At 44.1% G+C, this 16,331-nt stretch overlaps 1 protein-coding gene across 2 annotated transcripts in view; it reads right to left on the bottom strand.

The window, feature by feature from the left end:
- Positions 1-16,080, bottom strand: part of RCOR2 (REST corepressor 2) — a 42,580-nt gene extending 26,500 nt beyond the window's left edge. For both annotated transcript variants that reach the window (XM_069968247.1, XM_069968248.1), the window contains exons 1-2: positions 15,933-16,080; positions 15,393-15,559 (exon numbers count right to left, since the gene is read on the bottom strand). In XM_069968247.1, the coding sequence (XP_069824348.1) occupies positions 15,393-15,513 (121 nt within the window). In that variant the 5' untranslated portion in view covers positions 15,514-15,559; positions 15,933-16,080. The remainder of the gene's footprint in view (positions 1-15,392; positions 15,560-15,932) is intronic.
- Positions 16,081-16,331: the final 251 nt, after the last annotated feature.

Here is a 16,331-nt window from a genome sequence, read left to right as displayed (position 1 = left end):
CTCTGCAGAGTAAAGGTTTGGGTTTTTTTAGTTAATCAATTGCTTTAATAGAGTTACTTTACTACTATGTATGTAAAGAAAAAAGTATACATTAATTTTAATGCAGTTATATTACAAACCTCTGTTAAATTGAAGCATTACGGGGCAACTAAGGACCTTCTGTTGCCACCAACTTTCATGACCTGCAATTCCTGGGAACGCTTGCTGTTCCTGGGCCCCTCAGACCCTGACCAATAAAAACTTTGTGATGACAGTGCCACTTCAAAGCATTTTATTAACAAAAAAAAAAAAATTACCCTCATGAGAACAATTTAAAACACAGAGTATGCAAATTTGTCAGTTCAGTAGTATAGTGCTCTGGCCTTTTGGGAGCTTAATTCATCATATTGAATGATGATGCAGCAAGTCCCATAACAGATAAGTGTTCAGTCGGCCAGCACACAGGCCATGTATCATTAGCTACACATGCCTGTGCCACCAGCTGGGGAGTGGGGGTCAAGAAAGAACGAAGCTTCAGTCACTGATTGCTTGTGCAGTGTCATCTCAGCCAATCAGCAACTGCAGTAATGTCCTACCTCAGTTGCTGCTTGGCTGATGACATTTTTGAAGAGCAAGAGCTCGACACTTGTAGCTTAGTGTGCCAGCCTCTGGTGAAGAATGAAGACATCTGTGATGAGTATAAACACTCCTTGCTGGGATGGGTGCAGTGTGAGATAATTCTGGTCCCCAGGGGTTTAAGTGTGGAAGCCATGCCAGCCATCCTCACTTAACCCCTTGTGTGGCATACTGTAAAGCAACATCTGGCAAAATACTGCAAACTGTAAGGTGCAGAACATCTGTCAAAATGATGGGTGTTATGCTCCTGCCTTTTTTGTCTCTCTTAGGTTAAGATATCGTATCCAGAGGACTGCATTGGATTCGGTGGACCACGTTGATGACCAGCGTTTTGGTTATTAATAAAATGGTCAATGAGGGGTGTTATTTTTTTAAACAAAGACTTTAAATTTTGTCATGTGTTTTATTACTTTACAGGCTTAGTAATGGAAGCTGTCTGATCCATTACTAAGTCAGGGCTTAGAGTTAGCCGGCATAAAATGGCTAACACTAATCCCCCCCCCCCCCCATTATTACCCCAGAACCCACCGCACCAGGGATACTGGAAAGATCCGGGTTCCAGTAATCCCAGAGCATCAAAATTGGTGCTCCTGGACTGGGCGGTAGCAGGCTGGTATTGACAGGCTTAGAAGGGCCTAAAAAAATGGCCCTTCCCTCACTGCTTCTACTAGACTGCAGCTTTTTGTTTTTTTAACTTGGCTAGTCATGGAACCCTATCCCTAAACCTAGTTAGGGAACCCTATGCTGTATTTTTTTTTTTTTTTTTTTTTTGTTAAATAAATTTTTACATTTTTTTAAAAACAGATCAGGTTCCCCACATTTTCATAACCAGTAAAGTTAAAAAAACCAAACAGCAGCAGCCTTGTAGTACCAGAGTTGGAAGGTTCATTTTGTTAGGCCAGACTGTTCGGGCAAAAACGCTGACCCGAAAAATGTCAAATCTAAAATTGCTTTTCATACAAAGTCAAAAACGCCAAAAAATTAAAGTGTGAAGACATCCACAAGTGGATATATTTTCTATTACTGGGCTACTGATAGAAAAATAAATTTAAGATATATAGCTCAATCAATAGCACCTCCGATGAAATTTAAAACGTGTAGAAAATGTATTCCATGATGTAGTAAAACACAATATTGTGCAGCACATCAAACATGGTGTCAATATGACATTTCAACAGTCTCTCACCGTCTTTATCAAGCATACAATATATGATATATTTTCTCATTCTATCTCTGTGATATTCACTAGAAAATTGCTAAAGTAAGTAAACTTTTTAAACAGTCTGTCAGCTGCAATTTACATTTCAAATAGCTGACCCTGTTAAAGGAGAAGTTTGGCGAAAAGTTATTAAAGTACAGAGGTACCTGGGTTTAAGAGTAACTTTGATTAAGAGCATTTTATCAAGAAGATCTCACAGTTTTTCAAAATTGTGACTTGGTTTAAGAGCATTGCTTTGGTGTAAGAGCTCCCTAAACTGGGTGGGAGGGGGAGGGGCATGGTCTGCATAGCGGGGTCTACGGCACTTTCCTGTAACCCAGGAAGTCTCCCTCACCTTCCAAATCATAGCAGATCCATCTTAGGCTGGGGCTTTCATCAGGGGAAAGGACTGTGGGGGTAATCTCTCCATAGCTGTAACCACTCTCTCCCCAGACAGAGTACTGCTATACTGTGCCCACATCTGCCCTGCTCATTCCTCCCTGCAGTATCTATCAGCCCTTGTGTTTCCCATCCACTCCATTCCTGCTATAATGTGCCTGCACTCACACTCAGCTATACACACTGCTCTATAGAGAAGTTTCTGTTACTGTCCTCCTGCACAGCTCTGAGATTCTCACTTCCTGATTGGTCCATGCTAACTGAACACACGCCCCTTCCCCATTGCTGTCATGTGACACAGACCTCTGACAGCAGCCCTGCTTTTCGATTCTAGCCTGTTGTACTATGCTACTGCATTATAGGGATCTGCAGTTCCATTCTGTATCTACAAACTGCAGCATTTTCAGGTTTATGCACTTACTGTACATTATAACCACATGCTGATTGCTATACTGTACAGTAACTTATAATATGACATTCAGCTGTTTCTCATTCTTTGTTTCATCTGTTCTACATGTTATTCAGAATAAAAAAAAATGGGGGGGTGGTGGAACCAATTGTTTTCATTTCAATGATTTCTTAAGGGACAATTTGCTTTGGTTAAACACACACCGTATCGCTGTGAATTTTCTGCTGCAGATGCGCACCAGATTTGATGAAATTAACTAAACACAGCATCAAATCTGCACCATCAAATCTGCTGCAGATCTTCTGCGCATCGGTCGTGTGTGTGTGTTAGCACCCGAAGAGTGGATGTGGATTACAAACAAGGTCCCAGAACAAATTATACCCTTAATCCAAGGCACCACTGTTTTGTACAAAATGAGGAAATTGAAATCAGCTCACCTTCAGTCCTCCTAGGAATCCTGGTATATTCGAAAGGGGGCACAGTCCCTGTGGTGGCTAGCCGCCCATGGATATAGTAGATTTGAAGGTGATATGGTTCCAGCACACCAAAAGTTCATTAAAAACAGATACATTTTATTAAATCAAAATCTTGGTCATGACTAAGCGCTCATGCGCGAAACACATCGATCTTACAACACAGCATGGATTCATAACTTATTTTTAACACTATGATTTAATATTGTTTTTAATGAACTTTTGGCATGCTGGAACCATATCACCTTCAAATCTACACAAAAAAGACGACAGGGCACTACTACTCCAGTCAATTCAAAGAATAAGGTACAAAGTAAAGGGTGCTCAACCCAAAATGACATAAAAGAGCAATAGAGTCAAAAAAGGAAAAGTATGTCATATAAATATGGGTGGCACATCCAAGATAATAAATAACTATATCTCTCATAAATAAATGCAATAAATCTTTATTAATATATCAAAAACTACAAGTGCAAGACAAACATCTAAAAACATTTAAAAACAGAAAAGACTTCATTGGACCGGGCAAAATAGCCACGGTACCAAAGCACCCCGACTGGTACAAGTGTGATCCCTTGACCCTTGAGAAAGTCTTGGGATAGAGACGGAACGCGTAGGGTTTCCAGACCGCGACATGGGCTCCCTCCTATGGTGATATCTGCTCTTATGTTATATTATGTGCATTTTTCTCCATTTTCCAACATAAGAGCAGATATCACCATAGGAGGGAGCCCATGTCGGGGTCTGGAAACCCCACGCATTCCGTCTCTATCCCGAGACTTTCTCAAGGGTCAAGGGATCACACTTGTACCAGTCGGGGTGCTTTGGTACCGTGGCTATTTTGCCCGGTCCAATGAAGTCTTTTCTGTTTTTAAATGTTTTTAGATGTTTGTCTTGCACTTGTAGTTTTTGATATATTAATAAAGATTTATTGCATTTATTTATGAGAGATATAGTTATTTATTATCTTGGATGTGCCACCCATATTTATATGACATACTTTTCCTTCTTTTTTGACCTTCAAATCTACTATACCACTATTGTATTGCCCCTCAAAAATTATGCAAATCACCAATATACACTTGTTACGGGAAATGCACAAAGTGCTTTTTGGTGATTTGTATAACTTTTGGGGGGCAATATAATACTTTAATAAAAGTTTTGCCTGGCTTCTCCTTTAAGATGGCTGTTAGGTCAATGAGACACATGGTATCTTTCATGTATCCAGCTGTGCTTCAGTCTCCTTTAAATGAAAGCTTAAGATTTCTTCTCTTTTCAAATCCATTTCTGGCTTTGGCTTCAGAAAATCTTTGTGTAAAAGCACCCTTAAACTGCAGAATAAAATCCGTCCAAAGAATAAACTTGATCATTCTTTGGACAGATTAAAGAATCCGCCCGAAAACGCGGAGACAAAAAATGCAGAAGAGGAAATAGACCTATTGAAAGCAATGTAATCTATCTTTACTGACAACTGCGGATCCGCAAATTAAGACACTTTACGGAAGTGACTGAGGTCTAATATGAACAGAGAAGTACAAGTAGTGCCTGGGGAGCGCATCAATGGAAATTTTAGGAGCAGGCTGACAAAGAACGCAGAATCCCCCAACAACGACCAACCCCCCCCCCCCCTTGTTGTAAAGAAACAAAAGCAATGCACAGCATTTCAAAACAAAGGGAAGGGAAGTCCGGAAATCAGCAAGTAGATACATACATGAAAACTAGAAGTAAGCTATGACAGCATGATATTGGCTGCACAGATACGGTATATTCCTTGTGATCATGCGGTAGGGAAGCAGTTTCTGCACGATATCCGATCACTTTTTTAGACTAACTATACGTATCTTACTTTAGCAATGAGGAATATTTTACTTATATGTTTAATAGGGCATCCATGTTCTGGTTCCCTTACCATTCAATCCTTCTGTTCTCTCACTTAGTAAATTTTCAAAATATTATTGGCTGTTTTTCCTACCGTGTCCAATATGCGGCCATACAAGTTAAATTTATATACAGCTTCATTTATTCTAAAAAGATTATTAAACTAAAAAGGACAGAATATCAATCAGAAAAAGTTTGACTTTCAACAAAAGGAGGAACTTTGTGCAGCCATCATATGAAGGATACAGATACTGTAGAAAGGTCTCCTTGTGGCTCTCCTAAAGGAGTGCACACTCTGGACAATTAAATGCTTTTAAAAAAGGGTCATCTTTAAAAAATAATAATAATACACAACAAGATTACAGGTTATCCCACTGATGGAACCGCTATGACAGTGATGCTGCAGAGCCACCACTGGGGAAATTAAGCATTACATGGGGTCTAGTGAAATCATTGGGGCACATTTATCATTATACGCCCCTGGTGTGGCAAGGTGAGGAGAAGGTATGGCTTCCTTCCACGCCTAAAATATCATGGTTTACACCTGGAAACAGGCATAAACCATGAAAGAAATCTACACCTGCTCTGGTGAAATGGACATGTGTGTCGCCTCCCAAGGTGAGACATGTCTGCCTTGGAAATGGACAGGGCCGCCGATAGGGCAGTACAAGTGGTACTGCCGTATGGGGCCCGGACCCTAAGAGACATGGGGGGGGGGGGACCCGCACGGCCCCCCCTTGCCACCTGTTTTTGAGCATCCCGAGAAGCTGCGGCCGCGCAGCTTCTCGGGATGCACTGATCGCTTTGATGTTCCGCCCGCACATTGAGCGGGGGGGAACATTAAAGCGATCAGAATACAGGAGCAGGACCTGTCAGCGTCCTACTCCTGTATTCCCTCCCATAGGCTGCCGGCACTTCATACCAGCAGCCTATGGGAGGCCGGGCCGTGACCTCTCCGGCAGGCGTGATGATGTGACGTCATCACGCCTGCCGGAAGTCCCGTCCCTGCGGCTCGCAAGATGGAGCCCGAAGAGGAGGAAGAGCTGCTGCCTGCACAGCGCGGATTAGGTGAGTAGGATGTTTGATTTTTTAGGGGCACCTCTGGGGGCATTATTAGCTCATGGGGGGCACCTCTGGGGGCATTATTAGTATATGGGGGCACCTCTGGGGGCATTATTAGTATATGGGGGCACCTCTGGGGGCATTATTAACTCATGGGGGCATTATTAGTGTATGAGGGTACCTCTAGGGGCATTATTAATTCATGGGGGCCACCTCTGGGGGCATTATTAGTTCATGGGGGCACCTCTGGGGGCATTATTAGTTCATGGGGGCACCTCTGGGGGCATTATTAGCTCATGGGGGTACCTCTGGGGGCATTATTAGCTCATGGGGGCCACCTCTAAGGGCATTATTAGCTCATGAGGGCACAGCAGGGAATCCTACATACAGGGGGCATCCCACATTCCTACTCGCTTTACTGCACATAACACCAAACAGCGCAGTTACTATGGGAGCCTACAGGGGGGAGAAAGGAAAGGAAGCTGCTAGAAATGTGCGGAGCCTATATTGTTTGTCTCGCAGGTTCTGAAAAGATGAAACATATCTGGAAGAAATCATTATGGCGGACTGGGCCGAATGGAGAGGAAAAGGGAAAGTGACTCCTCAGATCAAAGAAGACGTCACCTGTGAGTCACTGTATGACACTTTTCTTATTTTGTAGAACATTATTTAGTAGGGGTGCCCCGAGGTGACAGCTACTACATTATCTGTACTCAGAGATATCACTGTGTTATCTGTGGTGTTACATAGGACTGCAGGTGACATCTACATTATCTGTACTCAGAGATATCACTGTGTTATCTGTGGTGTTACATAGGACTGCAGGTGACATCTACATTATCTATACTCAGAGATATCACTGTGTTATCTGTGCTGTTACATAGGACTGCAGGTGAAATCTACTACATTATCTGTACTCAGAGATACCACTGTGTTATGTGGTGTTACATAGGACTGCAGGTGATATCAGGTGATTTTTACAGGTTGCAGAAGTTCAAACTTCATCGTGCCCTGGTGTGCTGGTGTCTGTATACATGTGTGCTGGTGTCTGTATACATGTGTGCTGGTGTATGTGTGTGAGATCAATTCTAGAGAACTGGCTCATATACCCCATTTTCCCCAGTGGCTTAAAATGTAACCTCTGTTATACAGATATAAAATTGTAGAACCTAAATGTGAACAAGGTGCAATTCAAATAGACACTTACTTGTATAGCTGTCTCTTGTGCTCTGTATGCAGTGCATTATATTCACCTTTGCAACGTACAATTTATAGCGTGTCTACAAGCCCAGCGGGGCTCATTATAATGGAGACTACAACTTATACAAGAGTGGGGTAGGGGTTCCCCTGTATTCAGAATGCTGTTGAGTGCTAGGCAATGCCCCGTCTGGGATTATTGAATTTCGAGGGTCTATGCAGAGCAGGATAAAGACACCTCTGCTGCACAAACAGGATCTCCTAGAAAGCGTTCTCACCGCCATGTATTCGCTATCACTGGCTTGGGTGAGCTAAACTAGTCTGCCTGGGGGGGGGGGGGGTGATTTGTATATGCTCACTAACATGGAACAGCCTCATTATATTAGCCTTATCAACATATTCTATGTTAGTGAGCATACCGGGGGGGGGGGGGGGATTTTGGTGAACATATACAAATCAAACAGCCCTCCAGACCCTCGAAATTCAATAACCCCAAACGGAGCATTGCCTAGTACTCAACAGCATTCTGAATACAGGTGAACCCCTACCCCACTCTTGTATAAGTTTTAGTCTCCATCATAATGAGCCCCGCTGGGCTTGTAGTCACGCTATAAATTGTACGTTGCAAGGGTGAATATAATGCACTTCATACAGAGCACAAGAGGCAGCTATACAAGCAAGTGTCTGTATGGTGACATTTAAATTGCACCTTGTTCACATTTAGTTTCTACAATTTTATAACTGTATAACAGAGGTTACATTTTAAGCCACTGGGTAAAATGGGGTATATGAGCCAGTTCTCTAGAATTGATCTGAACCAAATTATACCTCCCAGCAAGGCGTGGGTCATTTTTCATTAATGTGGGGGGCCCAGACACTTGGGGCCCCGAAATTCCTGATGGCGGCCCTAGAAGTGGAGGCGGGATCGTTCAGCAGGAGACCGGTGGATGCCGTAGGACAGGAATGGGGAACCTTTGGCCCTCCAGCTGTGGCAAAACTGCATTTCCCACCATGCCTGGACAGCTAAAGCTTTGGCTGTCCAGGTATTATTGGAATTGTAGTTTTGTAACAGCTGGAAGTCCAAACGTCCAATGTTTGTTATGTTCTTTACCGGTGCCGAACATATCAAAAGTTTAAAAATCCCAAAGTACCCCTTTAATTCAGAATTTTCCAATAAGGGATTTGAAAATTGGTTTTCTAAATCAGACAGCCCCTTTAATGTAAATTCTGTAAATTCCTGAAGGCAAGGGAATGAAAATCTGAATGCAAGACATCTATTAAGTCCATTTACATAATGTTTTAATTGAGGGACTTTTACTGTTTATATTGGAACACCATCAAAAACTAAGTCAAATATAACTGCGGCATGCCTGCAGTGTAGCCTTTGGGTTCAATAGGCAAATAGTTGTTTATAACTATGTTTGATCTGCTTTATGCTGGTTTGAGTTATAGAAAAGCATGGGTACCACACTTTTCTATCCCTCAAATAAAACATATACTGGTTTAAAGCAGACCAAGCACAGCCACACGTAGTCTATGTTTGGTCTACTGAACACCATAGCTACTCTACAGAATACATAACAGTATCAAACAGTGTTCCTACATTGTAGTCACTACATGTTGCCAAATATGCCCACAACCTCATCTGGTCACCAGAAGCCGCTGTTGCCAGGACTGATCAGCAATCAACATTGCGTGGCTATTGGTGACTGCATGGGGGTATGGTTTTAGCCACATAAGTTTCTGACCTCACAAATACTCTTCTAAATAGGCAAAATTTTTGAAGAAAGTTGTCTCAGTGAGCTGTTTTAACTGGAAAGGGGGAGGGGCACTCCATATGGTTATGGATTTGGAATAGGAGGTTTTAATATCTATCCAATGCTTTTGTCCATATAGTATATATCATCGGCCATATGTCTAACATTAGCGCCTTTAGAAACAATGAGATTAAAAAAATTCTAGACCAGAGATTTCCAAACAGGGTGCCGCAGGATCCTGGTGGGAATTGTGACACTGTCACTTTAAAGGGAACCAATCAGCCCGTTTGTGCTGATATGGTCCCCTTGAGCATTGTATAAAGCACCTGGAGTGGCCCCGGCATGTACCGGCCGCGCCCGCAGCAGGTGCTTTATATCGGAGAAAATGACTTTTATTCCCCGGCTCGTGACTAGATACGAGCAGGGAAGTAGTCATGGTGGGTGGCTCCCAGCTCGTATCTAGTCACTGCGCTCTGCCTCTCAGCGCGCTCAGGAGGGGATGATTGACAGGCAGAGAGGTCCGTTACTGGCCTCTCTGCCTGTCAATCATCCCGCCGAGCGAGCTGACAGGCAGAGCGCAGTGACTAGATACAAGCGGGGAGCCGCCCACCATGACTACTTCCCCGCTCGTATCTAGTCATGAGCCGGGGAATAAAAGTCATTTTCTCCGTCATAAAGCACCTGCTGCGGCCGCGGGTGGTACGTGCCGGGGCCGCTCCAGGTGCTTTAGGCTACGTTCACACAGAGCAAAAGGGGCGGATTACGCAAGGAAATATTTCCGCCTGAAATCAACTGACACTGAATTCCGAGCAGAATATAAGCAGAATGGAAGCAGAATCCCTGCGTATTCCGCTAGGAAAGTGTTCAGCTCGTAATCAGCTCGACAAATTCAGCGCGGAATACTCGAGGAATCCGCGCTGAATCTGCATGCATTCAGCGCTGAAATTCAGCGAGTATTTAGCGAGTAAACTAGACTATACCAGAATATATACTAGAATCCTCCTCCCCCCTTTTTTCCCCATTTCCGCGCTGATTCAGCGCGTAATTTCCGCTTGTATTATGCTTGTATTCCGCGCTGAATATGCGCGTATTCCGCGCTGAAACAGAAAATCAGAGCCCCATTGATTTGTATAGGCTTCCGCTAGCGGAAGAATGAACATGTTCATTCTTCTGGCGGAAAGCGGATTATTTCAGTGTGGAAATTCCACCGTGTGAACTGCAGAGCAGAATTTCCATTCAACACAATGGAAATTAGCTCTGCACCTATTTTAACGGCTGAAATTTCAGCGCTGATTCAGCGCAGAAATTCAGCTGCTTTTGCTCCGTGTAAACGAGCCCTTATACAATCCTCAAGGGAACCATATCAGCCCAAACAGGCTGATTGGTTCCCTTTAAGCATCCCTAGAAGCTACAGTTGCGCAGCTTCTAGTGAGTGAGGCACTGTTCACTTTCATGTTCTGCCCACTCATTGTAATGCAGGGTGAGTGGGCTAAACATTGAAGTGAACAGTCAGCGTCCAGCTCCTACATACAATACCATAGGCTGCTGGCTTCATGCCTGCAGCCTATGGGACGCGGGGACGTGATCTCTCCAGCAGGCATTATCATGTGACGTCATTACGCCTGGCAGAGGATCTGTCCCCGCAGCAAACGGGTTGGAGCCAGAGGAGAAGGAAGAGCTGCTCCCTGCATCCACACAGCCTGGATAAGGTAATGTTCTTTGTTTTATGTTTTATTAGTGCACAGCAGGTGGGGGCTTAGTAGTATGAGTGGCACAGCATGGGGGACATTACTACTAAGAGGGGCACAGTATTGGGAGCATTATCACTATGGAGGCCACAGCAGGGGGGCGTTATTACTATTTAGGGCACAACAGTGTGCATTGTTATTAGGAGAGGCACAACAGGGGGCATTATTCCTATATGGAGGGCACAGCAGGGGGCATTATTCCTACATAGAGGGCACAGCCAGCAGGGGGCATTATTCCTATATGGAGGGCACAGCCTGCAGGGGGCATTATTCCTATATGGAGGGCACAGCAGGGGGCATTATTCCTATATGGGGGAACAGCAGGGCATCTTACATGGGGGCAACCTACATACCTACTTGTTTTACTGCACATAACACCAAACAGTGCAATTAATACAGTTTTGGAGGCTATAGGAGGGAGAAAAGAAATAGAGTTGCCAGAAATGTGTGGAGCCTAAGCTGTATGTCTGGCCGGTTCTGAAGAGATAAAATGTAGCTGGAATAATCATCCTGGTGGTTTGGGCCAGATGGAGAGGAAAATGAAAGTGAAAGCCTCAGATCAAAGAAGACGTCACCTGTGAGTCACTGAATGACGCTTTTTGTATTTTGTAAACCATTGTTTGGTAGGGTTGTCCAGACCTAAAAATTTTTTCCAAGGGGTGCCCCGAGGTGGAAAATGCTGGGAAGCACTGTTCTAGACTATTGGTATACAAGGCCTCCCCTATGTGAAGCCATCAAGCTAATTTCTTTACAACTCCACTATGTGTATCGGCTATTAGGCTTACTTTGCTTCATATGCTGTATTTGTACAGGTACAAAGGATAAATATATGGTCTGAGACTGCACCACTAATGCTACAGTATATATAAAAAGAAAAATATATCTCAAAAGTAGGGGTGGACGAGTAAATGAAAAAGCATTGAACACAGCAGTGCACACAGTATGGTCCACTGCGTACGGTATGCTCCACCATTCAGGTTGTGCAGAAAGATGACAATACATTGATTTCAATGTGTCGAGGGAAAAGGACTAGATTACTATTGTAAAAAGAGTTCTTGTGCACAGCCTTCCTCCGCCTCTTGGTGAATCCAGCAGGGAAATTGGGGACAGGGCCCTACTTAAAGGGAATCTGTCCGCTCCCAGGCAGTACCTAAGGTGCTGACAGTGTGCTGTAGCTGCCAGTCCCCCAGTGAGCATGGTGCCTTTTTGGTAATTTTCTGTGCAGTGGATTACGTACAATCTTATGTCTCCTACTGTCACAGAGCTGTTGTTCCTGCTACACTTGTCATGCATCCTCCTCCATCTTCATGAATAATCAATGCTGCCCGGCCTCCTGCTTGCTCAGCTGTCAGATTGCAGATCAGTCCTCTGTAGGCAGGTTATCTCTGAAAGAATCTCTCCTCCCTAATGTTTTGGAGCTGTGGTCTAGGGGTAACTCACCTGTCTAGAGACCTGCCAGCAGTTCATTCTCTGGTTTGAATCCCCTGATGTAAATTAAATAGATGTCTTAAGGCTATGTTCATACACAGTATTTTTGCTCAGTATTTTGCAACCGAAACCAGGAGTGGATTGAGAACACAGAAAAACTATGTTCTTACACTGGTGAAATTGAGCAGATGGCCGTCATTTAATGGCAAATATCGGACATTGTTTTAAAAAAAAACCAGTAATTACTTGCCATTAAATGACATCCACTCAATTTCACCAGTGTGAGAACATAGCCTTTCAGTGTTTTCAATCCACTTCTAGTTTTGGTTGCAAAATACTGAGCAAAAATACTGTGTGTGTGAACATAGCCTTAAAAATGATACAATAATTGGGGAAAAAAAGACATCTATTTAATTTCCATCAGGGGATTCGAACCAGAGAATGAACTGCTGGCAGGTGTCTAGACAGGTGAGTTACCCCTAGACCACAGCTCCAACACATTACAGAGGAAAGATTCTTTCAGACATAACCTGCCTACAGAAGACTGATCTGCAATCTAACAGCTGAGCGAGCACGAGGCCGGGCAGCATTGATTATTCATGAAGAGGGAGGAGGTTGCATGACAAGTGTGGCACGAACAGCAGCTATGTGACAGTAGGAGACATAAGATTGTACATAATTCGCTGCACGGAAAATTACCAAAAAGGCGCCATGCTTATTGGGGGCTGCCAGCTACAGAACACTGTCAACACTGGCGTATGAGTATGTCGGTCTTCATAAATGTCCCCCATTGTTAACAAATACTGCTGCACCATATTTACTCATTGCATCACATATTACCACCATTTTGTTACAAAACAAAAACACTATACGCAGACACTAACCCCCCATCCATACAGTGTTCATGTACTGGGAAGATACCAGTTCTACATGGATGCTGTAGGTCTATATGTTACATCCACTATGGTGGGTAAAAATTCTATAATCCTTGTCTAGTGCTATAATTTGGTGCAAAGATATGTTTTGTTGGGCATCTTGGAGCAGGCTCAGTTTACTTTGCTTTTCCCACTGTAAAAGTGACAGAAGAATGATGCACATCCTCAAGTGGGAGTAAGGGTACTATTACACGGAACCATAGTTGGTCAAATCGGCCCTATCCGGACAATTATCGTTCCTTGTAATAAACAACTATTAGCCGACGACAACGATCAAAAGGCTGCAAGGACATCGGTAATGATGTCCATGCAGCCCTTGTCAAACGATTATCGGGCCGTGTAATAGGCCCAGTAAACAAATGCCGATCTAGCAGATCGGCGCTTGTTCACAGTTATTATCAGGCTCCCATTGGGCCATGTAATAGTACCCTAAAGGTTGAGGCTAGATGGCACAAGACCCCAGATTCACAGGGACAGATATTCAGATGGATATTCAGAAAGCAAAAATAGAGAGCACAGTATATTACAGAATAAGTATTAGAAAGTAAGAAGTCACAAAATATTGGCTTAAAATATACTGATCAGTATATGACAAGGGCAGGTGCCAGCCAATTTTAAAGAAGGCGCCAATACTTGTCCATGATTTTCTCTGGTATCTATGGACAGGCATGACGCTGTTGGGGGACTGCCTTTACAGAGAGATTACTCTGACAGATATTGGAAGCCAAAGCCAGGAACAGACTATAAACAGAGAACAAGTCATTAAGGAAAGACTGAGATTTCTCCTCTTTTCAAATCCATTCCTGGCTCTGGCTTCAAAAATATGTCAGATAAATCTCTCTGCGTAAAGGCACTCCTGGGCTCTGATCACACTAAGGAATTGGTGCAACATTGCGTGTGAAAACCCTCCACGCGAATCCTGCCTTCAATCTGTTCGAACGGGAGGGCTTGCGCACCTCTGCGCCATGTCAATACTTTGAGCAGAGACGCGCAAGCCCTTCAGTTCAAAAAGATTGAAGGCAGGACTAGACGCAGAATACGCGCGGGGGGTTTCCGCAAAGAATCTCACCAATAGTGTGTACAGAGCCTTAAACCAGACAGATATCAAACATGCCGGCTTGTTATCTAACAAAAAGGCATTCTGTGAAATTCACACATAGTAGATTTGTTGTAGGAATCTATTTGCTTGCCATCAAAACAGATCTGACAACCAGAAATACCTGGAATAAATCTACTTCATGTGAATTTACTACTTCTACATTGTGTATATACGGTCTGTAGGACTGCAGCCTAAGGCCCAGATTTATCATAGTGTGTAAAATAAAAACTGCTGAAAGCTGCCCACAGCAACCAACCACATTACCAGAGCTAAAAGCTGAGCTGTGATTGGTTGCCAAGGGCAGTTTACACACAATTCTATTTTACGCAATGTGATAAATCGGGGCCTAAGTTTTAATTTTGAATCATTCAAAAATCCCATACAGTAAATAGACAGTCGCTACAGACAATATAATATTTACTAGGACTTAAAATAGTCCCAACACTACATCACTTACTCGTCCATAGAAGAAACTAAACCCTGGAAATGGCTCATCTCAATATAATCCTGCAATTGCAGCACTCAACCCTACTAAAGAGCTGCATAGATAGTGTTCAACCATTGTCCTGGCCGAGCTGCAATCAGCCCTCATCTTATTGGAGACCTGCGTGGTAGCATTGAGTCCCTATCCTACCAGAAAGCAGCCCCTCATCTCTCCAGCTAGATGGCGGTTAGGAAACCCTTAATACATTTCCTGCCAGGGAACAGCATGACAGCAGACCATCTTCCACAGCAGTCCCTAACCCATTTTCTTCCGGGGAGCTACAAGGCAAACCCTATGCCCTTTTCCTCCCTTGGGAAGCTAAAAATGCAACCTTCAGACATTTCCTTTAGGGAGTTGTAAAATAGACATTAACCCATTTTCTGCAAGGAAATTATAAATGGCTATCCTAACCAAAGGAAATCCACAGGGTTAACCCCTTTCCTGCTTTATAGCCATAAGGCTGAGCCCATGGAGCTGAGCTGAAGCCCTGGACTCCTACTAGGGAGCTGGAAAGCAGCAATTAACCCATTTCCTTTCGGATAGACAGTTCTTAACCCTTCCCCTCTATGGAGCTGTAGGGCAGCCATTAACTCATTCTCGTCCACTCCTGCAATGCCAAAGTAATGCAAACTCACTGTCCCCCCAGAGCACCCAAGCAAGACAATGTGAAGGCGCCCTAACACAAGTCCATCATTTAGGAGAACCCTCACCCCTTGGTGCTTCATCCTCACTGCTGTCCCCCTCAGAATTGCTTCCCAAGGTGTCGGACTTGGCTCCATTACGGGAGATGATTGTAGAGGAGGCCGGAGACTTTTCCATCACAGAGGGCATCCCTGCTTCCTTTAACCCTTCAGTCCTTGATAGAAAGCTGGATCACCTTGCAAAAAGATTAAAAAAAAATACAATACAATGAACAAAGTTCCAGATTTCAATATGCCTATGCTTTCCCAGATTGTAATGTACAAACCATTTATTGTGAGAAGCTTCAAGTGATTTTATTAGAGGGGGCAGAACCCCAGGAATAATGGGCTGAAATAACAGCCCACATTTATAAACTTGTTTATAGACACAAAATAGTCTCCCCCCTCCCCCCATCTCATCCCATAGAGCACACGCACATTAGCTGCGGCTCCGCGCAATAAATAGCGGCAACAAAGGAACCGAGTGACATTGTTTTAGGTGAGGAGGAAGAAAGGGACCGGAGAGTTGCCGGACTCCGCTGGAGTGGCCGCTTCCCGCACATCATATACCTGCAGCTCTGCCTTTGTGTTGCACAGAGAAAAGTTTGCGGAGGCAATGTCTCCCCTGCAAGCAAGCACAGGGCATGGGATGGAGGAGCGCAGGCAGAAAGTATCAGAGGATGGGGAGTCCAGCGGGTCCTGCGCCGCTCAGTCACAATGAGAGCCAGCCACACACAGGCTGCCTGCTCACGAATCTAGATCCGGTGCAGCCGTCTCACTCCCGCGGAGGCATCCCTCCGCCGCTTAGACTGCTTGTCTCTGGCCATGTGAGTGCACAGCTGCCGGCATCACCCAATGTGACCTCCCCTCCTCTAACCCTTTCCTCACCCTCCCATTTCGCTAATGCCCTCTACCCCCACCTCCTCCTCCCCTGCCATTCAGGCCCTTTCTATTACTGAGCTCCATTCC

This window comes from Dendropsophus ebraccatus, chromosome 4, assembly GCF_027789765.1.
Source record: "Dendropsophus ebraccatus isolate aDenEbr1 chromosome 4, aDenEbr1.pat, whole genome shotgun sequence".
Classification (NCBI taxonomy): Eukaryota; Metazoa; Chordata; class Amphibia; order Anura; family Hylidae; genus Dendropsophus; species Dendropsophus ebraccatus.
This window is presented reverse-complemented; position numbering and strand designations above follow the sequence as displayed.